The sequence below is a fragment of the Phascolarctos cinereus genome, unplaced genomic scaffold, assembly GCF_003287225.1.
Source record: "Phascolarctos cinereus isolate Bilbo 61053 unplaced genomic scaffold, phaCin_HiC Scaffold_7;HRSCAF=346, whole genome shotgun sequence".
Lineage (NCBI taxonomy): Eukaryota > Metazoa > Chordata > Mammalia > Diprotodontia > Phascolarctidae > Phascolarctos > Phascolarctos cinereus.
Window position 1 is genome coordinate 49,815,065 of NW_027556180.1, and position 24,902 is coordinate 49,839,966.

The following is a 24,902-nucleotide window of genomic DNA, read 5'->3' on the forward strand; positions in this document are numbered from 1 at the left end:
ACCCTGAGTACTAAGTCCAGCAGTTGGTACCTCCTAGGTGATCAATAAATGATTGTTGGTTGCCTGGTTTGTTAGATTCAAGGCTTCCTAATTAATCCTGACCTCACTCTTCTTACTGATCCCATCACACATCTGATTCAAATGTCCCTTTATTTCTCACTCCAAGCCTTTGCCCAAGCAGGTCTGAGTACTGGGAACAAACTCTCTGTGCACTCTTAGCTAAACTGTAAGGGGCATCACGCTTTCAGGAAGTAGTGTTAGACTTGGAGTCAGAAAACCCAAGCTCAGGCACCTAGCTGCATGGCCCTGGACAAGTCAGATATCTTCTCAGCCTCGGTTCCTTCATCTGTAAAATGAGGGAGTAGGCCTTCTTAGGTCCTTTCCAGCTCCTTGCTCCTATGACTGCTTATCTTCTTCAGAATCAGAGCTCCCTCTGTTTGTACTGAGATCTACAGAAAGCCTGCTCACATGTATCACTCCCTCCTCTCTGTATGAATCTTTACAATTCCCAGGCAAAAATACAAGTTTTCCTCTTCTCTCCCTTAAAATGTGTTTCCTGTACCATTAGGAAGGCTGTGTGAATGTGCATGCCCATTTTCTTAATGACCATCAATTGATGTCTCAATATTGAATCTTATCGTAGACTTGGGAAAGGAATTGAGGTCTCTGTTCTTCCAACTCCATGATTTTATATAGCAGAAAAACAGAAGGAGGAAGTGAAAAGGAGTGGGGATTGTTCATCCTTCCTTCTTGAAGAGGACCAATGACGTCAGGAGGGTGATCTCTTGACTTACAAGTGAATTGGATGTAAGTGAGGCAGGGCTAGGCAAAGTCACCAGTCTCACTCAGAAGGGATCCGGGTTCAGAAAAGCACAATTTCAAAAGAAGGACCTCTCCCTAGAGGTTTAATTACGTTGCAAAGGCGGAGTCTGTTGGTTAACAGTCTCTGCCTGCCCAGGTGTGTGTGTGTGTGTGTGTGTGTGTTTTTTTCTTCCTACATTTCCTCTGATGAAAGGCTTTTAACCACACAGTTCGAGTCAGACCAGAGGACTAGAGTCAGGTAGGTAATTCTTCACTCTGCTAAGGGTATGAGGGTGGAACCACACAAAGAACTAAATGGGAAATACCACGTACCTTCAGCTAAGGGCTACTCCCTTTTCTGTTACTGTTTTAGGGAGACAGAGAAAGAGAGTCAGACGCGGGAGAGGCTGGGAGAGAGTCCGCAGGTCAGATTAGAAGCAGAGCGAGCTGGGAGCTGCAGAATTCAGGAAGAGGGGGAGAAAAGGGGTAGGTGGAGCGTGCCGGCAGCTCGGCTTTGTTAGAGACCCTGGTCGGGTGCCAGGGTTTGGTTCGGAGTAGGAAGGGGCAGGTTGTCAATCTGGGAGTCTGGAGTGCAGGGGAAGGGGATGGATTTAGGGAGTGCGGGACTAGAGGAGGGAGGAGAGCAGGGGAGGAGGTGGTTAAGTGGGCTGGGAATGATCCGAGGGATGCCAGTCATGAGTTCTGGTAGTCTTTGGGGGCAAGGCTGCCAGAGTAGTATGAGAGCAATTGTGCATGGAAAGCGAACGAGCTGAAACAGGAAAAAGAAACCTAAAGTTAAAAAAAAATAGTCTCCTTTGGCGGGTTGGCAGCAAAGAGCTTGGGTGGATGGCTGGCTGACAACTTGGAACAGCTGAGCTGGGCTTTCCGAAATCACGCAATCCCCAGTCAAATATCCGAGCATGGGATATGTAATACAACTCATACAATAGGAAGAAAGTGGTCCATGATATACCAAGAAATGCTTGCCGAAGGCTGGAGCATGCAGAGGTTAAACAAGACCCGGAGGAGAGAGCCCCTACCGCCAGAGGCAGCTCATGGCATTCACTTATCTGGGAGAGTTGTTAAGTATTTGCTTTTGTTACTGCAGTTCCTGGTTATTCACTTGTGTCCAACTCTTCATGACCCCATTTGGGGTTTTCTTGGCAAAGATTCTAGAGTGATCTGCCATTTCCATCTGCAGCTCATTTTAGAGATGAGGAAACTGAAGCAAACAGGGTTAATTGACTTGTTCAGGGTCACCCAGCTAGTCAGTGTCTGAGGCCAGATTTGAACTCAGGAAGAGATAACACTCTATTCACCTCACCACCTTTTTTCCCCTTTACCTAGAGCTAAAATCTGCCACTCCAACTTCCAGTCAGTCGACAGTTTATTAAAACGCTCACTGTGTCAAGACACTGTGCTAACAGCGAATCAAAGAAAGGCAAAAACAGTCCCTGCCCTAAGGAGCTCCCAAACTACTAGAAGAGGCATCATGTAAACAGATACAGAGGATATAATATAGATGAAAGATGAGCTTAGAGAGGAAAGCACTCGAATCCTGGGGAGGAAGGAAAAGGGGGGACAGGAAGGACTCCTGAAGAATGTGGGATTTTAGCTCAGAGAAGGGGGGACTAGGAGCTGGAGGGGAGGAGAGAGAGCGTTTTAGAACTGGGGTTCACCCAGGAGACTCCACTAGTTCTGAATGGAACAAGTGTAATCCCTCTTCCACCTGAATTTGTGCCGTTTCTAGTTAACAGTCCTGGAGTAGGGACCATACAAAAGTCACCTGGGGTTAAAGAATTCCACTTTCTCATCCAAGGCAGTCAGAAAGGACCAAAGAAGGCAAGACAAGGCATGGCAGGAGGAGGGAAGAAAGAAGGAAGGAAAACTAAAATCATTTATTGAAAGTGTATTGTGCCCTGTTAGTGAGGCATGTGGAATGATATGGAATACTCCCTCAAATGCTATAATGTACAGTCCCTGCTAGTACAGGGTTAATGTAGTCCAACTGTCCATATGGTTTTATTTATTGTTTTAATGATTCCTGGAAATCTTGTTTTACTCATTCTCCTTTTCCAAGAGCAGGCTGTCCTGTGATATTGGGTATTTTATTGTGCACCTTTTCTGTCAGGAAGAATTAGAAAAAAGTTATTCATTCAGTGAGACTTGCTCAATCAGAAACAAAGAGGGCATGTATCCACAGGTAATTTGTTTTCTTAATAGCAGAAATTTCCCCTAATAGTATTTAGGGTTTCTCGGGATTATTGGGAATGAAAAAAAGAAAATGTCCACTAAGGATTATAAGAGAGGAAAAAAGGAACATTATTTATTTCCTTCATTGGTTAATACACTTACAAAATTGGTTAATACACTTTATCGGTTAATACACTTACAAAATACACTTACATTGGTTAATACATGGGACTTCCATATTTTAATCAGTTCCCAAATCTGGAAGAGAATTTCTTTGCTTAAAACACCATTAAAACAAAACCAAAAAGTATTTCAGGGCTCATTAGAAATCAAATTGAACTCACAGAACCCAGATAATATCTCTTTCCATCAACAGTTTGATTCGGGATTATAAAAATCATCATTCCAGGTCTGGAAGAGGTCAGCATCTTATTCAACCCCAATATTTTACAAATGAGGGGACCAAGGACGAGGGAAACTAAGTAATTTGTCCAAGCTGACACAGATCTTAAGTGTCAAAGGTCCGATTTGAACTCATTTCCTCTTACTGCAGAGACATTGCTCTTTTCATTGGACCACACTCTTACCAGGTTACCCTATTCTCAGGGAAGTAGCCTAGTATGCTGTAAAGAGCTCTGGCCTTGGAGTCTGTAGAGACTTAGTCTTCCAAAATACTTGTCCAATGCTAAACATCTAGTGGCCATGGTGAAACTACATGAGTTTACAATCGCCAGGTAGAGGGGAGCTTGAAGACCATTTAGGTCAACCTCTTCATTTTAGAGATGAGGACAATAAAGCCCAGGGACACTGAGTCACAGGTGCTAAATATCAGAAATCAATGCAGATTCTCAGATTCCAGTGCTTGACTTAGATCTTCACTGCTTCCTTTGTGTTCTGACTCTGAGACACATATAAGCTATGGGACCCTGAACAAATTGCCCTTAATGAGCCTCAGTTTTCTCATCTGAAAGATGGAGATGATAATACTTGTACCTACCTCACATACTTGTGATAATCAAAAGAAGTTGTCTATATAAACTGTGAAGCTGTCTCTAATTCTCAGTTATGATTTTCCTTGAAGGCAAAGACAATTTTTTTTTGTCTTTGAACCCTGAAAGTATCGTAGGAGCTTAAGAAAAGCTTGTTGATTGGTTTATTATTGGGAGTGGGATGGGGGTAATGTTGGGAAGGTAGCAAATAGCATATTGGAATTGAAGTCTGAAGGACCCAAGTGCAAATCCATGACATGGATAAGTCACCTAATTTCCACATGCCTGGCCAACTCTCTGAGACATCTCTAGAAAGCTATATTTTTTTCCTTGGAGTGAATTCCCACAGCTGAAATTTTCCACCTCTGAAGAAATTGTAGATCCTCTGCCTTCTGCTATTGTAATCCAGCAATGAAGTATTTTGTTATATGGTCCAGAAAGTGTTCCAACAGCTTTATCTAATATAGCGTGCAAATAAGGTAAAATGAACTTCAAGACATCTTAAGACTAAGGATTTCTCAAAGTTATCTTTTTACCTCTGAAAGGTGACAATATTTGGAATGAGAAAGTGTCTTATTTAAAGGCGGAGAGCAGTGTACAAACACAGGGCAGAGGCAAAAATAATTAAGAGCTGAAGGTCAAGGTTTGTTTTTGCAGTTACTCTGTAATGAGAATATTTTCTTTTTCCCCTTTCCTTAAGGTTTGTTGTATGATGTAAGTCCAAAGCTGCCCTGAGCATGAGCCAGATTCTTCAATAAAAACAACAATAATAATGGCTCGCATTTATATAATGTTTTAAGGTTTACGAAGCATTTAAATGATATTATCTCATTTGTTCCTCACAATAAATTTGGGAAGTAGGTTCTACTTTTATTGCCATTTTACAGATGGAGAGACTGAGGCAAACACAGGTAAAGTGACTTGCCCAGGGTTATACAGCTCATCAGTGTCTGTGGCCAGATGTGAATTTGGTTCTTCCTTACTGCAGGCCCAGTGTTCTGTACAGTGAACCACCTTTAACTGAGCTTTATAGGTTAAAGGTCTTAAGGAAGAATTCCTCGTTTGATATAACTTAGATTTAACTCCCATCCCCACCCCCAACCTATATAGGCTCAGAATAATATATGTGTGAAGTCCCAAAATGCTCCTCTTCCTGCCCTAACTCCTTCAAAGGAAAAAGGACTGTGTTCCTTTCTCCACTGCTTCCTTTACCAAGCAGTATCTTTCAGCAAATCTCCTCCCCACCCCACTCCCATGTACTTGTTAATATATCTGTTGTGGGAGGGGAGAAGATGGAGAGGTTTCATTTAAAAATATGAAAGTCATTTAATTTATACTGTACTTAACAGACAATTAATATATGGTTCAATGAAAATAGTGTTGGCTCTCTATTCAGAGGACCTGGTTTCAAATTAGAGCTCTATACTTATTAATATATGGCCTTGCATTATCAATCAAAGATTATTAAGCACTTGCTATGTGCTAGGCTCTAGGCATAGGGGAAGGTAGGTGGTACAGTAGATAGATGGTTAGATTTGGAGTCAGGAAAGCTTGAGTTTAAATCCAGCCTCAGCTACTTAACTGTGTGACCCTCTAGTAATTCATTTAACCTCTCTCCTTAATTTCCTCATGTGTAAAAATGGGTATAATAACAGCACCTACCTTTCAGGGGTATTGTGAGGATCCAATGGGATACTCGTAAAGTGTTTACCATAATACCTGGCATATAGTAGGTGCTTACTAATTTTTTTGTTTGTTTGGCAGTGATTAAAGATGTGAAATGAGCAAGAATGACAAGTCAAGGAAGACTATTTTTGCAAACAAGGGTGACAGGAAGGAAAACTGGTGCCTTTGAGAGACATAGGGAAGTTCAGAAGTGCATTGAGGGGCTTTTTTCTTTGAGGTTCCTAAAAGTGAAATGATCTACTTTGGGTTAGACAGAAAATTAAGTTCAGAACTAGGGTATGAAGAGAGATCTTAGGCCCAGCCTGGCGCCTTTCACTCTATAGCCATATTTCTTCTCCCTCTACATGTATATAAAGCAAACTGTCTCCAAGAGAGAGCAGTGTGGTTTAGAATAAAGAGCAGTGCATTTGGTCTCATGACAACTGAGTTCGAACTCCAGTTCTTTCACCTATTAGTTGTGTGACCTTGGGCAAACCACTTCTTTCTCTGGGCTTCGATTTATTTTTTTTAATCTTATTTAATATTTTATTTTCCCAGTTACATGTAAAATAATAATTTTGATTTTTTTTATCGAGTTCCGAATTCTCCCACTCCCTCCCTCATTGAGAAGGCAAGCATTTTGAGTAAGTTATACGTGTGTAGTCATGCAAAACACATTTCTTTGTAATTCATTCTGTGAGGTGTGTTTACTCCTCTCCTGTACTGTGCACCGATTTGTGAGCAACCACAAGCATTGTTTTCAAGCCCGGAAATGCAACCTGGGTCTCTGTTCCCCTGCCGCAAGCTCTACTGTGCTAGTGCTGTTTCCTGCACTGAGACTAAGACAGCAGGACTATAATCCTGATCCAGGTATAGGCAATGCAACAGAGTCCTTTCCCTGGTGTCAGCAAAAGGACCCCTGTAAATCTCCTTCTGACCCATCATCCAATCCCTTTACCATCTGTGGGCTGAGAGGTCTAGAAACCACCACTGCTGTCACTGATTCATTCACCCTGAGGCCTAGTCCTGGTTTTCTGGGGCCCAGTCTGCCCTGACATGGCCTGTGCTGAACTGCACTCCTCTTTTACCCCATTGCATCAGACCTTCTCTGTTAATCTTCCAAGTTTTCTCAGGGTACTGCTTTTTTCTGAGTTCTGCAGCTCTAGAATTTGTTTAAATCATTGTTTAAAGGTATTTGGAGTGGTTTGGGGGAGAGTTCAGGTGAGTCCCTGCTTTTCCTCCACCATCTTGTCTCTGCCTCTGAGGGTTGAATTTTATGGAAAAGAAGGTTGCTATTTTGCACAAACTAGATTTGAGGTGCATTCAGAGCATCTTATTCAAAATATCCAATAGGCAGTTGGTGATGAAAGACCAAGCTGGACCTAAAGATCTGGGAATTATCAGTGAAGAAATAACTGGCCACAGGAATCTTATGAGGTCACAGAGAAGCGAAAGATGGCCCAGGGCAATGTTTGGGGGTATACTCACAGTTAGGGGACAAAATATGGATGATAATCCAGCAAAGGAGAGGATGGTCAGCAGTATCCAAAGCTTCAGGTGTTCAAGCAGCAAGATAATTGAGAAAAAGGGTCAGTTGATTTGGGCACTAAAAATTATTGATCCATTGAAGAGAGCAGTTACAATTGAGTGATGAAGTCAGTAAACAGACTGCAAGAGATTTACGAGGGAGGCAAATGTAGCCAATGAGTGTAGCCCTCTTTTTCTAGGAGTATGGCTGTGAAGAAGAGGAGAGACAGAGGAAGATAGTTTGAAGGAGGGATACAGTCAAATGACACTATCCTTTTTTAACATTCATTATGATCATGCTTAATTAAGTTCATGAATAAAAGGAAAAAATAATGCATGCTAGTTTCTTTTTGTGGGCTTTTGGGATAACCTGTTCTTTGTAAGACTAAATAAATTATAAAAGCATTTTCTTTACTTTGTTGTTAGGAGAACAGCCTATATGAAATGACTCATGTCTAGTGGAAAGGAAATCCTAAAGAATAACCAGTTTTATGGGTAGAAGAGACCTTTATTCTCCTAGTTAATGACAATTCAATTATAATTGTCAATATGTTCAATTATAATCAGTGAGGGTGCAGTTGAGATTATGCAATATAAATTTGTGATGGACCCAATCAATATGGTTCTGTGATCCTCTGCAGCTGCATTCAGCAGCATGTGAGTGAGTAGAAGTGAAGGAGGTGGGTAAAAGTTTTGGACCTTAAATCAGTCATTTCTCTTTAATGAGATAGCATATTTCACCATCAGTGATCTAGAATCATGAATGGTTATTGTATTTATCATAGTTCTTAGAGCTTTCAAACTTGATTGTATCTATTCTGTGGTACCGATTATTCTTACGCGTCTGCTCATCTTATTCGTCAGTTTATAAGACATCTATAAAGTACTTCATGAACTTTTAAACTCCATATAAATAAATACAGGTCTGATTCACCATAAATCATGAAAAATACATAAAGAATAGAAGGGTCTCCATGGATTCAAACATATCCTGTTCCTTCATCACTTCTTGTCCTCAGGGTTGCCAAGGAGCATTATTCAGTCCTGCCTTTGCTGGACACTTATTTCTCTATCAATCTAATCCTCCTATCTTTCTTCTCCTCAAACACTCTCCTTTCCAAAGTGTAATCTGATAATTCAGTCTTTTGGGAATGGCAAACTAGTGATATCCTTCTCTTGCTTCTAGGTAGCATGTGTATATTTAACATTAGCCTTCTGGAGATAATCTACAAATGTGTGTTTACTCCCAAGAAATTACTGTAATAGTTTAATTTTAATACAAGCATGAGATTATTCTGTGCCATTACAGGTAGGCAGAAAATCATAGGATTTTTATGTTGGAAGAGACTTTAAAGATCACTTAGTCTAGCTCCATCATTTTATAGGTGAAGCAACTCAGAGAAGGTGAATTGTATACAACTATTAAGTGGCAGACTGAGATCTTATGCTGATATTTTCTAAATTCATCTCATTTTCTACTACAAGACACTAGAGATATTTTGGAGCTGATTGGTTCTTGTGAAGTCATCATATCACACTAGTTACAGAGGTATACCCATCTGGCAAACCACATATGGATAATTAATCCTTGTCCTGATGAATTAATCAAGGCGAACTTTTCCTGAAAATTTTTCATGTTTTAGGATAGAAATTGTTTCATCTTGGAAATTTAGCAGCAGGTCAATTTAATGAGCGTTTACTGAATGCTTACTGAAGTATCTAGCACTGTGCTAAGCCCTTTAGGAGGTATCAAAATAGCATAAAATATGGTTCATGCTGTGAAGGAACTTAGAAATTGTAGATTCTCAAAGTAGGATGTGACCTCAGAAGACAACTAGCTCAAACCATACCTGAATAATAATTCCCTCCACAAAATATCTGGCAAGAGACTTTACTGGAAGGTATACAGTGAGAGAGAACTCACTATAATTCGGTCATCCTGTTCTACTTTCAGATAGCAGAAACTATGTGGGTACAGATGGCCTTTAGTGGATAAGCCAAGTTTGAATTTCTGTTCTTTCAATCGATTAACTTTCATATTCGGATTAAAGATTAAATTTTCTAGGATTCTAATTAATAAAAAATATGACATCTTTTCATTTCTACCTTATTATCATGATAGGGAACTCTGCATTGGCTTTTCTCCATGTCATTTGAGAATGAGTTGAAGGAAGTGGGAAAATTAACCTAGAGAAGAGAAAATGGAGTGGAGGGGCAGGGGAAAATAGAAAGAGGAAAATATTCCTATCTTCATATATTTGTGAAAGTGTCACATAGAAGGGGGATGAAATTTATTTTCTTTGGCCACAGAGGAAGAAAACTGTGGAAAATGGGTAGAAGATTTAGGGAGGGAGGTGTTAGCCCATTATAATGAAAAATTTCCCAATTATCTGCCAAACAATAGTGGGGCTGCCTTCTAAAGTAGTCATTCCCTCATTAGAAATGTTTAAGCTTAGACTCAATGATCATTTACTGGGGATTATCACAGGGGAGTTCTTTTTCAAAGCAGGGGATAGGACAAAAGGTCTTTGTGTAGTGGGGTTGGACTAGATGGCCTTGGGTCCCTTCCAGTTGTAATATTCAGCACTTTCCTGCAGTGCAGTTCTGTGCTTCTCTGAATTTAGATCTGTGGCTAGATAATTAAGTTAGATAAAGCATTATCCTATTATGTCTGGGATCCCAAAATCAGTTCTTCTATATTGCAAGTAACTTCTTCCTATCACACAGCTACACATTGTAACTTCACTCCAGGCAACCATCTCTAATATGTGTGTCATTGGTTGCCATGACGTACAGAATGAAAAGAATAAAAATGAGCTACACAGGTACATTATCATAGAAGGAAAACAATTCAAAATATATTTCCTGTTGATGAAAGTTCCACTCTTCCCTTCCTATATGAAGGACATTACATTATTTCATAGGAGCACAAAACTTTCTTCTGTTTTCCTCCAAGGTTCTCTCAGGCAGGGATTCTTAATCTTTTTTCTATGTGTGTTGTGAACCCTTTTGACAATGTAAGTGAAGGTCATGTACCCTTCTCAAAATGTTTTTTTTTTTTAAAGCAATTGGGGTTAAGTGACTTGCCCAGGGTCACACAACTAGTAAATGTCAAGTGTTTGGTCGGGGCAAGATATGAACTCAGGGCCTCCCAACCTCAGGGCAAGTGCTCTATCCACTGCGCCACCTCGCTGCCCCCCAAAATGTTTTCTTTTTAATCATATTTGGAGGAAATACTATATTTCCTAGTGAAAATATTTTTTAGAAAAATATTTTTCTATTCCAAGTTATGAAATCCCTGGAATCTGACATGGACCCTAATAATCTTATAGATCAGTGATCTCATCAATGTAATTCCTTTTCCATTTTTTCTAGATTACATTCCACTGTGGCTGTTATTGTCCTCTCAGTACTAAGGTCCACTCAACATGCTAAGAGCCTTTTCTGTGGTGCTTAGCATTGCATAGAAATGCTTGGGTCGTTTGTTCACCACCATCCCATGTCTTGTTCTTGATCCACACCTGCTGATGTCTTCTGTGCTGATTCTTGCACACGATTTGTTATTGGGAAGATGATGTCCTATTTTCATTTGCCATGCCATGTAGTTTGTTGCCGACCCTTATTTTATAAATGACGGCTCTGAACGTGTACAATATTGCCACCATTATTACAAGATCACACTTACCTCTGGTCTGCATCCCATTTCTGGCCCTCGCTTGTCTTTCAAAACTCAGTGTTGTTTGATAACTTCCATGTGCATCCATATCCTAACCTCTGAACAATTTCTCCCTTTCCCTGTCGTCAAAATTGCTTTTCTTTCTGTCTTGAAAATCTTATTCTGGAAAGTTTCTCCTCTCTTCTGGTCTTAACTTCCCTTGAAAAACTTTAATCCGTGGGATACTGCCTCTTCTCTCCAAACCCTTTTGAAATCTTCTCATCCAAATACCAGTGTACATTTCAGTAGATTTTTTTCACTCCTCTCCCACAGATTCTAAAATGAATGGTCCCCACCATTCAAGGTTCCCACCATTTCTACTTGAATAACCAATTTATCTTTGGTAAATTTCAGTTCAAGGACCAGGGTTCAATTCCTGGCTTTCCTACAGCCAACTTGCATAGTTGACTGCTTTTAACTCTCTGGGCTTCAGTTTCTTTATCTTTAAAATAAGTAGGAGTTGGACTAGATAATCCTTTAAGTCCCTTCTAGTTCTACTTCTTTTGAATCCAGGCTTCCTGGAAGCTAAGTGGTGCCACAAGGCATAAAGCACTGGGCCTGGAGTCAGGAAGACTCATCTTCCTGAGTTCACATGTGACCTCAGACACTTACTAGCTGCATGACCCTGGGTAAGTGACATGACACCTCTTGCCTCAGAGAACTGGTGAAGGAAATGGCAAACCACTCCAACTTCTTTGTCAAAAAATCCCCAAATGGGGTCATGAAAAGTTGAACACGACTGAAATGACTGAACAGCAAAAACAAAGTGAACCCAGACTATGGCCTTTAGATCTTGAAGAAGACAGATGAGTGTTGGAGAAATAATCTACCTTCTCTCTTCCTGCTCTGAACTCTCCTCCCAGCTCTTGAGAAAGCTCTGAGTTGCTAAATTCAATAAGCCGGACCCAAGAATTTGGTAAATCTGACAGTCCAGGAGGATATAGCATGCATGGAAAGAACGAGTATTTTGTGTACATGAACGTGTGTGTGTTGGTGTTTAATTTTTTTTTTGTTTCTTTTAAAATGTCTCCCCTAAGGTAATTAAGGTCTTCTGTTTATATAGTGATATTTCTAGATATATAATTTCCCTATCTCAAGCTAACATGCTACCTTCCTTGGCGGCCTTTTAACAAAAAGTCAATGAATGGAGGAATTGAGGGTGGGGAGAGACAAGCAGACTGGGAAGAGAGTTCAGTTCTTTACAGAAAAGTTAGTACTCTTGTAATATTACTGAAATCTATAGCTGTCTTTCACCCTATAGTTCATGGAAGGGACTGAGGGCCAGTTTCCTGAAAAGAGGATGTGGGGGTGGATTTCTTTATTCTGAGAAATACTCTTATGAAACAAAGAAGTTAATTATGGGGTTGTCCTAGTCTGTAACTACACGCTGGAGACATTGCGCAATTGTCAAACCTTTAATGCAATGAGGAAATGAAAAATCATATTTCAGCTGCCAGTTACTCAGTAGCCAATTGCTAAATCTTTATACTAGTAGGTAGTGTAAGGATCTGTACTATTAAAAGAAGACAAAAGAAAGTCACAGAATCTCATGAGCTGGAAAGGACCTCAGAAGTTCTCTTGTCCAACCAATACCTGTATAGGAATTTCCTCTTGAGCATACCCCTAAAAATTGTCATCCAGTCTTTACTTAAAGGCTTCAAGGCAAGATAATTCACCACCTAACAAGGCATCCATTTCTGGATGGCTGTAATTCTTTCTTAAATTTGCATGCCTGTTCCTACTTCCATCGTCTGGGTTCAAGCAGAACTCAGGACAGCTCTTCAAATCCACCTCTCATGTCCCTGCCAAGTCCTCTTTTCTCCAAGCTAAACAATTTGTTTCTTAAGCTGATGCTTATACAGTATGATTTCCTTACTATACTTGTCATTTTTCTCTGGATATTCTCCAACTTGTTGGGGCTTTTCCTAAAATTAGGAAAAAAAAAAGGAGGGATTTATTTTCAGTTCCTTTTTTAATCTACTCTTAAAAAATGGTCACAGAATTCTTGTAGAGATATTAAAATATTTCCTTTTGATTGCTGTTCAGAGGTTAAAGGCTGAGCTCTAACCCAATCTGAACCATCAAAACAGTTGAGTACTTTTTCCTGAATATTCTAAGTGGTTATTTATATCAAATGCATTCCACAAAGACTGGAAATATGATGGTGCTCTATCATTTATATTCTTTAAATCTATTTTCCGCAAGTATATTTTATGGGCCACCTTATCCTGGTGGCCTTACCTTTCAAGTTCAATCTTTTATCCTAACTTTCAGTTTCCCCAATCTAGAAATCTCAGTATTATTTCTTTCTTTCTTTTCTTTTTTTTTTTTTTTTAAGGCATCTGGGGTTAATTGACTTGCCCAGGGTCACACAGCTAGTAAGTGTCAAGTGTTTGGTCTGAGACCGAATTTGAACTCAGGTCCTCCTGAATCTGGGGCCGGTGCTCTATCCACTGCGCCACCTAGCAACCCCCCAAAATCACAGTATTACAAGAGCCTCGTTTTCTACCTGCCTCCTCATTTTCTTTAAGGAAATCATTTACTGTCTCTAGTTTATAGGCTTTCTTCTTTCTGACATGCAAAAAATCAACAAGAGGAAGGGTCCTGAACAATCCATTCAAATTCCATTTTAAATGAGTTAAACTCTTTAATACCTTTATTTTCTGGGGTAAATTCCTACAAACTTCATTGGAAAAGGAATTGATGAATCACAGGAAAGGACCTTGGAGATTATTGTCCAGCCTCTACCCTACAATGAGGAAGTAGCACATTTATATTTGAATGACTTTGGTTAAATGTGATAATGGGACCACAGATGTAGAAAGTAACCTTAGAAGACATCTCATTTATAGATGAGGAAACTGAGGCCCATGGAGGTTAAATGATATGGTCCAGGTCACAAAGGTAGGAATTGACCAAATTAGCCAATCTTGTTTGTTAATGGATAATAAGTTCATTGTATTTATTACTAAGGTTTTGTTGTTGTTCACTCATGTCCAACTCTGTGTCCCCATTTGGGGTTTTCTTGGCAAAGGCACTAGATTGGTTTGCTATTTCCTTCTCCCACTCATTTTACAGATGAGGAAACTGAGGCAAACAGGGTTAAGTGACTTGCCCAGGGTCACACAGCTAGGAAGTGTCTGAGGCCAGATTTGAACTCAGGAAGATGAGTCCTCTTGACTCCAGACTGGCACTGTATCCACTGGGCTACTTAGCTGCCCTTTTACTAAATAGACATTGTCATTTATAAAAAGCTAGACACATAATATGTTAGATATGTAAAAGGCCATAGAGGTCACTGGGAACTATTGGTGAAATAATGAGCCTGATTTCCTTAACTCACTTGTGAAACAAGTCTTGTTCCTTCCCATATATAGCCATACTCCATATGAAAGAAACCTAAGAAGCCTGTCATATGAGGATGTAATATACTTAACTTTTTGTTAGCTACCTCCTATCTGTGGATTAACACTGACATAACCAGATTCCAAACTCACTCTCCCATCGCACCGATCATGCTTTTGACCTCCCCACCCCAGACTATGAATTATAAATTGATGTCATTTTATAGAGAGTTGTCTTCACAGAGGATATTCTATATATACTTCTCTGCTCTTTTTAGTATTAAAAGCTTTTTCTAATCTGGCCCCTTCCCAAACACTCTTTCCAAAACCTGTTTGTTATGAATTCATTTTCTGCTTCTGACTCTTGCTAGCTGTGTGACCCTGAACAAGTCATTTAACCACTCTCAGCCTGTTTCCTCATCTGTAAAATGGAGTTAGTGATAGCACCTAACTCACAGTGTTATTATGTGGTCAGTGAGATAATATGTGAAGGGTTTTGCAAATCTTAAAGTGCTATATAAATGCTACCTAATATATTATTATTATGTATATTATTCCTATATGTGTACCTCTTGTCTCCTCTCTCTCTCTCTCCCCCATATATATACACACACACACATATACACACACACAAACACACATACACACACACAGAGGTATGCACACTTAATCTTCTTTCTTGTGGATTTTTATAGCATTTGAAACATTTGATCACATCTTTCTCTTTGACCCCTCCTTTTATCTTCCCAGTGGCCTCCAACCCATTAAAAGCAGGCATCTCAGAAGATTCTTTTCCTTACTCACTTCTCTCCCATAGAGCATGCATCTCTACCTTAACAATCTTATCTACTTCTGTGATTCAACTGTCACCTTTTTGTGGGCTTCCCATCAAGTGGGGGAAGAGCAGTTTTACTTGCTGCTGCCAATAGCTTGGATGAGGGCATTAACCTCTTTCTTACCCTGAAGATGCCTGAAGGCAACAGATAAAAGCAGGGTGAGCCCAGTCCTTTAGACTAGCATTCCTAAACTAGTTCTTATACTTTGTCTGCAGAGCTGATTGTGCTGTTAAGTGAGAGAGAAAGGGAAAGGGGTGAGCCAACTTTGGAACAAGGTAGCATCCAAAGGGTGAATGAATTTGAGTCCTAGCCACACAATTTTTTCTTCTCTTCTGTGCCTACCAAGGAGGTAGGAGAATATTGCTTTGGGTACTGGCCCACCCAATTCCCAGTGATAAATGTATCCCAGCTCGCTGCTGTCATGGTGGGTGAACAATTTGAGTAGCTAGGTCCCACGTTTTTACTTCTGCTGTCTCATCTTTGCCATCCTCTTACTACTGTAGCACTGCATCTGCTACTGCTGAATGGACTCCTCTTTATATCACTGGATGAAATATCCACAGTCGTTAGGCTCAGGGGCAGCCTCTGAAGTCCATCATATAAAAAAAAAATGCCAGAGCTGAGGAATAGGCTTCAAACAAATCATTTTGGCATTCCTCTTAACTTAGAACTTACCTCACATAAGATTTACAGATCCAATTTAATTCAAGGAGATGTAGCTAAACGGTCCAGATAGTCCAAAAGAATTCCTAGAAGCAAACAATATCAGTAGGTAGGCTAGCAGTACATGGTGAGAAGAATGTACCCTCTCATGTGATATGGACCAGAGACGAAGCAAACTTTTTGTTTGTTTGTTTATTTTGTTGTTGTTGTTGTTTATGCTTTTCTGTCTTGATTCCTGTATGGCTAGTCTCTCTCTATGGTGTTCTGCAATGAACATTTAAAGAATTAGGCTTATGGAAAAGCCTTTCTTTTTCTTTTCTGTAATGATAGTCAGTTAGATGTCCAGCAGTAGTTGCCCCTAGGCTCATTGGAAGTCCTACATTCAAAGTCCTTTTCCTTTTTTTCCCAATTTATTTGTATTTATTTCATTAAATATTCTTTCGATTACACATAAAAACATTTTTAACATTAATTTTCTTTAAATTTTGAATTCCAAATTATCCTTCTCCATCTTTCCCTTCTCCCTTTCTTGTGAAGGTAAGCAATTTGATATAGATCCTACATGTGAAGTCATGCAAAACATATTAGCCATGTTGCAAAAGAAAACAGACAAAAGAAAACAAAAACAACAAAAAATAAAAGTTAAAAAAAGTATGATTTTATCTGTACTCAGATTCCATCAATTCTTTTTTTGGAGTAGATAACATTTTTCATCATAAGTCCTTCAGAATTGTCTTGGATCATTGTATTGCTTAGAATAGCTAAATCATTCACAGTTGATCATTGTACAATATTGCTGTTACTATGTACAGTGTTCTTCTGGTTCTGTTCAACTGACTTTGCTTCAATTCATATTAGTCTTCCCAGGTTTTTCTGAAACCTGCTTGCCGTTTCTTACAGGACAATAGTATTCTATCACAATCATACATCACAACTTGTTCAGACATTCCCCAACTGATGGGAATCCCCTAATTCCTTGCCACCACAAAAAGAGCAGCTCTAAATATTTTTATACATAGATGTCTTTTTCTCTTTTCGTTGATCTCTTTAGGATTCACACCTAGCAGTGGCATTGCTGGTTCAAAGGGTATGCAGAGTTTTATAGCCCTTTGGGGATAATTCCAAATTGTTCTACAGAATGGGTGGACCAGTTCCCAGCAACACCAACAGAGTACAGAGTGCATTAGTGTCCCAATTTTTCCACATCCCCTCCAACATTTTGTCATTTTCCTTTTCTGTCATATTAGCCGATCTGATAGGTGTGAAGTGGTAAGAAACAGACTTTGGACAAGTCATCTATCCTCTGTGGGCTTCAATTTCTGTATATACAGAATGAGGGGGTTGGACCAGATGATCTTGGAGGTGCCTTCCAGCTCAGAATTTTTGATGCTAATCCTGTAGTCGTGACCTCTACTTGCTCCTAAACTTTTTAACCCTGATAAATTTCAATTCCTTGTATAAGATGAGTGGTACTTTTTAGCACTTCTAACATCTGTAATTTCATTTGTGTGGGCATTCCTGCAGCTAACTCTGAGACGCTGTGGTCTACAACCTACAATCTTAGATTGTGTTTAGTAGGGACCATGGCCAAAATATTCACGAGCCTGAAGCCAACCTGAGGATAAGCCTCTCTAAATTTAGCAATGCTAGTTCTAAAGCATCATACTCGGCGCTCATTGACCATACCTGAAGCCCTTCCAACTTAATATGACTTGTCAGAGCTTGCTTGCACAGACTTTGAGACTCCAGAGTCTCATATCACAGTATGGAGCCATACTGTGGCTCCAGAAGATTTGAGTGAACATCTGTACTGCAGATTAATAAAGAAACACTTTCTTTACACAATTGACTTTTATTTGTCAACTTTTTATGACAACCTGTGTTTGACTTGTGTAGTTATAAGCAAGTAATTTTTGGATTTTAAAGTCTTACATGGCAATATTTTATCTTTTAGAGCCAGTTAACAGACATGGACAAGCCAGGTAAGTACTTGTTTATCATGGAACTCTTTATAAGTTGTTTTTAATGAATATGTTATCTGCTTGCTTGATTTCTAAGAATAATAGTGATCAATTCATAGCTTATTTTTAAGAAATTAAATTATGCATGACACCTGAGAACCCCAAGTTCACTGAAGTCCACAGAGGGGGAAGGGAATTAGCATTTATATAATGTCTACTTAGTATATTTCATTTAATCCTTACAACAATACTGCAAGGTAGGTGCCATTCATGCTCATCATATAGTTGAGGAAACTGAGGCACATAGGTTAAGTGACTTCCCCAGGTTCATACAGTTAGCGAGCTTCTGAGACCTGATTTGAACTCAGGTCTTCTTCACTCCAGACCCCATGCTCCATCTACTGCACTACCTCATTGCCATTGAAACTGGGACTTGCTCAGGCTCTCTCTTGGTAGACGGAGATGAAATATAGCTAATACCAGTCCAATTTGAGACCTGATCAGTAGATTGTCTAGTCTTGGGTTTTCTAAAAAGTGTAACCTTGGCCAAGTCCCTTCCCCTCTTTGAGCCTCAGAGCTATCAAGGTTAATGACTGAACTAGATGACCTTTCAGGTCCCTTCTGGTTCCCCTGTGCTATGGTTATTTGTTTAGTATGAGCAACTTCTTGTTGTCATGATAGAGGGGGAGCGGCTTTTTCAGTTATGAAAAGAATATGCCCAATTTTGATCCTATAGGTTTTTCCTCAAGTTTACATTCAGGTTTCTTTTAAAGTGCTTGTTGAAAGAATCTAGTTGTTATGAATTCTTCAATAACCAACTGATGAATCTGATTCATGTAAGTAGGTATTTAAATTCAATATGGCCCTGCTGTCCCTACTCCAGACCTCCAAACATCACTTTTCTACCCTCAGAAGGTGTGGCTTTTTGGTTAGTTTTGACTAACATATTTTTAGTACATCTTAATGGTTTTTTTTTTCTACTTCATACAGTAGACAGAACCAAAGATGAGGTATACCCCTCAATACAATTCTAGCCTTCCTAGATACACTGTGTTTACACTTATGCATAGAATCTCAGCCTCCTCTCAAGCCTTTCAGCCCCACTAGAAAGTTACGTGGTTACTCTTCTTTTATTTGTTTTCTCACTTTAATTTAATTTACTGAATGGCATGAATGAATTTTTTATGGTTGTTTACATAGGATTATGTTGTTTCATTAGCCAGCTATGTTCCTTTAAAAAATAATTCCTAATTAAATTTTAAAAGGCTTATCATTTCAGCCAAAACCATCTTTTACACTATTTAACTTCATGATTCAGATAAATTGCACAGATTTTTGTTGAGTTGTCCCTTATATTTGAAAGGATGTATTGTATTCTTTATTGTGGCTGTTTTTATTGTTGTTTTTCCTTTATCTCTCATAGGGAAAGGAATAGGCCTGGAATTTCATTGTCTCTTTTTAAGTAAATTTCAGCAGTGTCTAAGCTGCTATTATGAGACTTGTAAGCCAGAAAAGAAAAGAAAGAAGAAGGAAAAAAAAAATATATATATATATATGTATATGAGTGTGAAATATAAAGTACTGGTATTACAGAGGACCTTCAGGCTAAAAAGATTCTGGGATGGGAATCTGGAGGAAAATGGCCTCGGGCAGCGATGGAGAACCTGCAGCCTCAAGTTTTATACAACAAATCCTCTTATTAAGGGAATTTGTTCTGTTAAGTTTGGATTCAGTCAAAGGGCCTCACTTGAGGACCTAGAATGCCACTTGTGGCCTTCACTCTGCAGGTTCCCCACACCTGGCCTAGGCTTTCTAAGTAGTTGCCTCTACCTAGCAGACATCGTTGTGGAAACAGAGCCTGCCAATGTCACAGTGAATAACACTTCTGGGCTGCTATGCAATTTTCCTCTGCCTTTGTACTTCTAATTGAAAACACAAATGGCTGAGTTCTTTGGAGCTCCATATTCTTAGTGAGGTTATAGTGAGGAAGACCAACACTGGGAATTTAGGAAGACTGAGCATGACCGACTCAAATTATGCTCAGTTTCTATGACCTTCTAATTTAAAAAAATGTAAATTTCTCTGTAGATGTTTACATCCTCGTCATAAATAGCCCTTGAAGAAATGAATAGGAGAGAGGGTGCCCAGTGTTAATGATTTGAAATGAAAAAACAAGTCTCTTCATAGAAAGGCACTGTAATTTTATTTGTTTGTTTGTTTGTTTATTTTTTGGTGAGGCAGTCAGGGTTAAGTGGTTTGCCCAAAGTCACACAGCTGGTAAGTATCATGTATCTGAGGCTGAATTTGAACTCAGGTCCTCCTGACTCCAGGGCTGGTGCTCTATCCACTGTACCACCTAGCTCTCCGCTCTGTCTTTTTAATGATAAATTTCAGTATTATTCATGTTTTTAAGTAATATTGTGTTAACATAAACAAAATGAAATTTAAGATTAGATAATGTTCTGTACAACTAGTCTTAATGATACAGGCCCTCCCTGCTAAAGGAGTAGTGTACGTGTGTGTGTGTGAGAAATTTGTTATAAGCGCAAGTTATCCAAAAAAACTATTTTTTTTAAGTGAAGAATTCACTTTTTCTAGAAAACCAACGTGACGTAAGGGATAGAGTGTTACACTTGAAGGAGGGAAAGCCAGTGGTCAAATCTCATTTCTGACATTTCCTAGCAGTGTGATATTAGACAAGTCGTTCAGCATCTCTGACCCTCAGGCACCTTTGTAAAGTGAGGTTATAGACATTACAGATTGCAACCCACCATTTCCAACATGTGTTGATTTTTACCTCTTGAGAGCTTACTCAGTCAAGAATTACGTATATGCTGTCAGAAAATTATGAAATGTTTTATGTAGGAGAGACCTGTAAGTAAGCATCTTTGAATCTGATTGAGCTAAATTTTTAAAGTAACAGTGTTAAATGTTACATGTTGCATATTTAATTTCCTAGATAGTCATCATCAAGTCAAATTGCAAATCAATCTCTTGGTGTCTTATGGACGGACAAAGTAACTCTCAGTATACAACAGGAACATTTCAAGGTTTAACAATCTCACATGTGTCTTTGTCAAAACTCATTGGGCTTTCATTATGTATAATGATGGAATCCAAACAGAAGGTTGAATTAGAATTGTCATAATAGGGGCAGCTAGGTGGTGCAGGGGATAGAGTACTGGACCGGGATTTGGGAGGACTGGAGTTCAAATCCCCTGCCTCAGACACATAACACTTACTAGCTTTGTGACCCTGGGCACATCACTTAACCGCATTGCCTAGCTAAAAAACCAAAAAAGTTGTTAGAACATAAGCTTCTTAAAGTCAGAGATTCCTTTTTTCCCCCCCTTTTTTTTCTTTTCCCATCTCTATTTCCAGTGCCTTGCATGTCATAAGTACTAAATAAATGTTTGTTGAATTGAAGCCCTGGGAGTAGAAGGAGCATGATAACATTCTTCAAGATTTTATAAGGCTGTCACATAGAAGGAGGATTAAACTAGTTCTGGGCAGAACTAGAGGCAATGGGTAGAAATTAGAGAAAATGTGAATTTAGCATGAGGTAAAACTTACAGGTGACTAGTGTGTCTGAAAGTAGAATGGACCCCCTTGGGAGGGAGCTGATAGATGAGGATGGTGGGGAGATTTCTGTTCAGATATGGTTGGGTCTCTGACTTCTTAGTTTATCAAATTTGCAAATATGCAGAGCTGGGAGAGGGAACTAATATACTACATAACTGAGTGGAGGGTCCAAAAAAGAGAGCAACAGTAGACTGAATCTAAAACGATGAAACTGAGACTCTTATACTTAGGTTCAGAAAATTAACTTCAGATATGCATGATGGGGGGCATGCTGGTTAGACAGCAATTTGTCTGGAAAAAAAAGAGGTGGGGATCTATAAGTGGACTACAGGTTCAAACTTGAGTCATCAGTGTGTTGGCAGAAAAAAAAATTAATATGACCTTAGAATAATTTAGAAGAAGAAAAAGTGAGGAAATTGTGCTGTTTCCTGCCCACGTCAGATCATAATGGGAGTATTGTGTTCTGTTCAGGTATTACATTTTAGGAAGGATATTGAGAAATTGGAGGCCATTCAGAAGAGGGCAAACAGAATAGTGAAGGGCTGAAGGAAGTAATGATATTTAACCTAGAGAAAAGAAGAATAAAAGTAGATATAACCGTCTTTTTTTTTTTAACAGGGTCTTGTTGAAAATATAATATTGAGTATCATTACAACCACCTGGACTTAGTTACCATTTACAATCGAATTAATTGACTTTAATGAATAAAATAACATTTTTTATATCTCTTACTATCCACTCCCCCCACCTTACCCAGTAGGAACACTTTTATAATAAATATGTCATCATAGCAAGTCAATCATTCAGTAAACATTTGCAAGGTGCTTACTACCGCTAAGTGCTGAGTATAGGAAAGGAGGCAAAAGACAATCCCTGCCCTGAAGGAGTTTACGATCTTATGGAATCAACAAGTGCCTATGATTGCAAATGCGTGTCTTGTTCTGTGTGTCAGGTCCATTATCTGTCTGCCAGGGGTGGAATGCATATTTCATTTTCAGTCTTTTGAAGCCATACTTTGTCACTGATCTGGTCGGAGTTTTGAGGGTTTTCAGAGTTGTTTCTGCTCACGTTATTTTTGTGATTGTTGTGATCAGCTCATACAAATCTTTTTTATATTTCTCTGAATCTGTCATATTCCTTGTTATGGGACAATAAAATTTCATTCTATTTCTAGACTACAATTTATTTAGCCATTTTTCAATTGGTTGGCACTCTTTTAGTTTATAGGTCTTTGCCACCATAGAAAGTACTGGTTTAAATGTTCTAATATATCATTCTAGGGAACATGCCTAAATAGAATAGTATTGCTCAGTTAAAAGGTACATGCAGTTGGGTATGTTCTTGTTGATAATCTTTTAAACATATTGGTTTCAGAAATCTCTTTGCTAATGTATTATTCAAAAATTTTAAATCAGTATTCATTAAGGCTATTGCTTTGTAGTTTCCCTTCTCTGATTATCTCTCTCTAGTTTAGGTATCAACAAAATAATAGATTTTATTAAAAAAAAGTTGGATACTTTCTCTATTTTCCAAGTAAGGTATAAATGTAATAGAATTCACTTATAAATACATTTGAGACTAAGGTTTGTATTGGAGTGGGAATACAATTATGATTTGTTGAAATTCTGAAATTGAGCTAATGAATTCTTTATTTCATGTTTGTTAATCTAGATATTTTCATATTTTGTTAGTAATTCATATATTTCTCTTAAATTATGGGTTTTGTTGGCATATAGTTACAAAAAAAAATTCAAACAATTTCCACTATTTCATTTTTATTTGTTACAATCTCTCTCTCTCTCTCTCTCTCTCTTCTCTCTCTCTCTCTCTCTCTCTCCTCTCCCTCTCCTCTCCTCTCCCTCTCCCTCTCCCTCTCCCTCTCCCTCTCCCTCTCTCTGTCTCTCTTTCACTCTCTCTCTCTCTCTCTCTCTCTCTCTCTCTCTCTCTCTCTCTCTCTCTCTCTCTCAATTGTGGTTAAGTGACTTGCCCAGAGTCACACAGCTAGGAAATATTATGTGTCTGAGATCAGATTTGAACTCAGGTCCTTCTGACTCTAGGTCTGGTGCTCTATCCCCTGTGCCACTTCCTGCCCCAAGGAAAGCCTTTATTATGCTTCTCAAAAGAGAAGCAAGCACATCACACTCTAGTAGCATGTGGGCACTGCTTCAATGGTAGAATCAACTTTTAAATAGTTATTAAGATCCATACTCCACCCACCAGGGCTAGGATTGGTCTAGTTCATCTGAGTTACACTCTGCCTGAACTGCCCATCCCGTGTTCCTACTCCCACTTCATGTGTCCCATGTTCAAAAATGGTGGCTATCTATCTTCATCCTCGGGGTGTGTCAGTTAATATTTAATTATTAAGCTTATTAAGCAAGCACAGTGGAGAAAAGCCTTTGCCCTCTCAAGGCCGCATCCTTGACCTGGACAAATTGCGGCAAGTTTAGCCTTCAGGGCTCTCACTTAAGGAACTAGTTGTTTGCAGAATGTCTGGGGCACTTTCTGATTGGTTGAGGGTATCCACAGGATCTTGGAAGTCCTCAGAATCCCCTTGTTCTTTTGTGGAAGCCTAACTTCTAATCCTTCCTCACAATTATCTAAAGTTCATTTAAGCATGAGGTATAGATTCCCTGCTTATTTCTTTTTACCAAGTTTAATTTTATTGTTGCTTTAACTGAAATCATGACTGCCACTTTACTTTTTTTTTAATTCACCTGAGGAATAATAAATTCTACTCCGTTCCTCCTTAATCATAACTCTGCATAAATTTTGGTTTCAGGTGTGATTTTTTTCTAAACAAAATATTGAATCGTTCTTTTGGATCCATCCTGCCACTTTTCTTTCTTATATTGGTAAATTTGTTGCAGTTTAGGGGTGCTGGGAACCCTGAAATACAGGGTGGGTTCAGGGTAGGAGTCTGCTTTGAAAGAATTTGACCACTTAAGCTTTCTTTCAGTAAGAGACAAGGTTTATTGTGTTGACATAGAAATGGGCAAGATTTTGAGACTCTTTTCTATTTGTGACACCAGTACAAGCAGGCCAGACTCTTAAAGAATCTGCACGTTTGATGAAGATTAAATTGGTACTTTTGTGTGGAAAGACAGTGGGAAAATCTGGATGGGATTAAGGAGTGGCAAATAGCCTGGGGTGAGCCAGGTGTAGACAGTGAAAGGGCAGTTACAAGGATTATTGACTGGGGTGGTCCTGGTGCCTCAGGCGAATCCCAGAGATCTGGCTTCAGGGACTTTCACCTCATCCTTTCCTTTGCCCACACACACAGTCATCAATTACCATTTAGGTTTCATAAATGTTAGCCAATGATAGATTGTTTGAGCTGTAATATAAACAATAAACTTCAGATGACATCAATTGCATTTCCAGATAATATAAAAAAAATTGATAGACGGTTGGGCTGGCTTAGCAAGTGCAAATAGATCATGCCTTTCTTTCTATCCATGAGCCGCTCGCATTCCTACATGGCTAAAACTTTCTTGCCTTTCCTCCTATCTACTTATCCCTCTGGTGGACTTTGATTAAAGCACCTTTAAAACTGCATATTTTATTTCTTTCTGATTCTGATCTGACACTTCCTTTGCCCTCTTCTATTTGCCTTTATCAATGTA

General features: G+C 39.0%; 2 protein-coding genes across 9 annotated transcripts in view; both read left to right on the forward strand.

The window, feature by feature from the left end:
- The window catches only part of PLSCR1 (phospholipid scramblase 1), a 78,632-nt gene that overhangs the window by 17,720 nt on the left and 36,010 nt on the right, over positions 1-24,902 (forward strand). For 2 of the 8 annotated variants that reach the window (XM_078147231.1, XM_078147232.1), the window contains exon 1: positions 1,071-1,287. In XM_078147231.1, the coding sequence (XP_078003357.1) occupies positions 1,089-1,287 (199 nt within the window). In that variant the 5' untranslated portion in view covers positions 1,071-1,088. The other 6 variants (XM_078147233.1, XM_020980948.2, XM_020980952.2 and 3 more) reach the window with 6 other exon arrangements.
- The window catches only part of PLSCR4 (phospholipid scramblase 4), a 140,967-nt gene continuing 117,080 nt past the window's right edge, over positions 1,016-24,902 (forward strand). The window contains exon 1 of the mRNA XM_020980944.2: positions 1,016-1,060. The gene's annotated coding sequence lies outside the window, so the exon portion shown is untranslated. The remainder of the gene's footprint in view (positions 1,061-24,902) is intronic.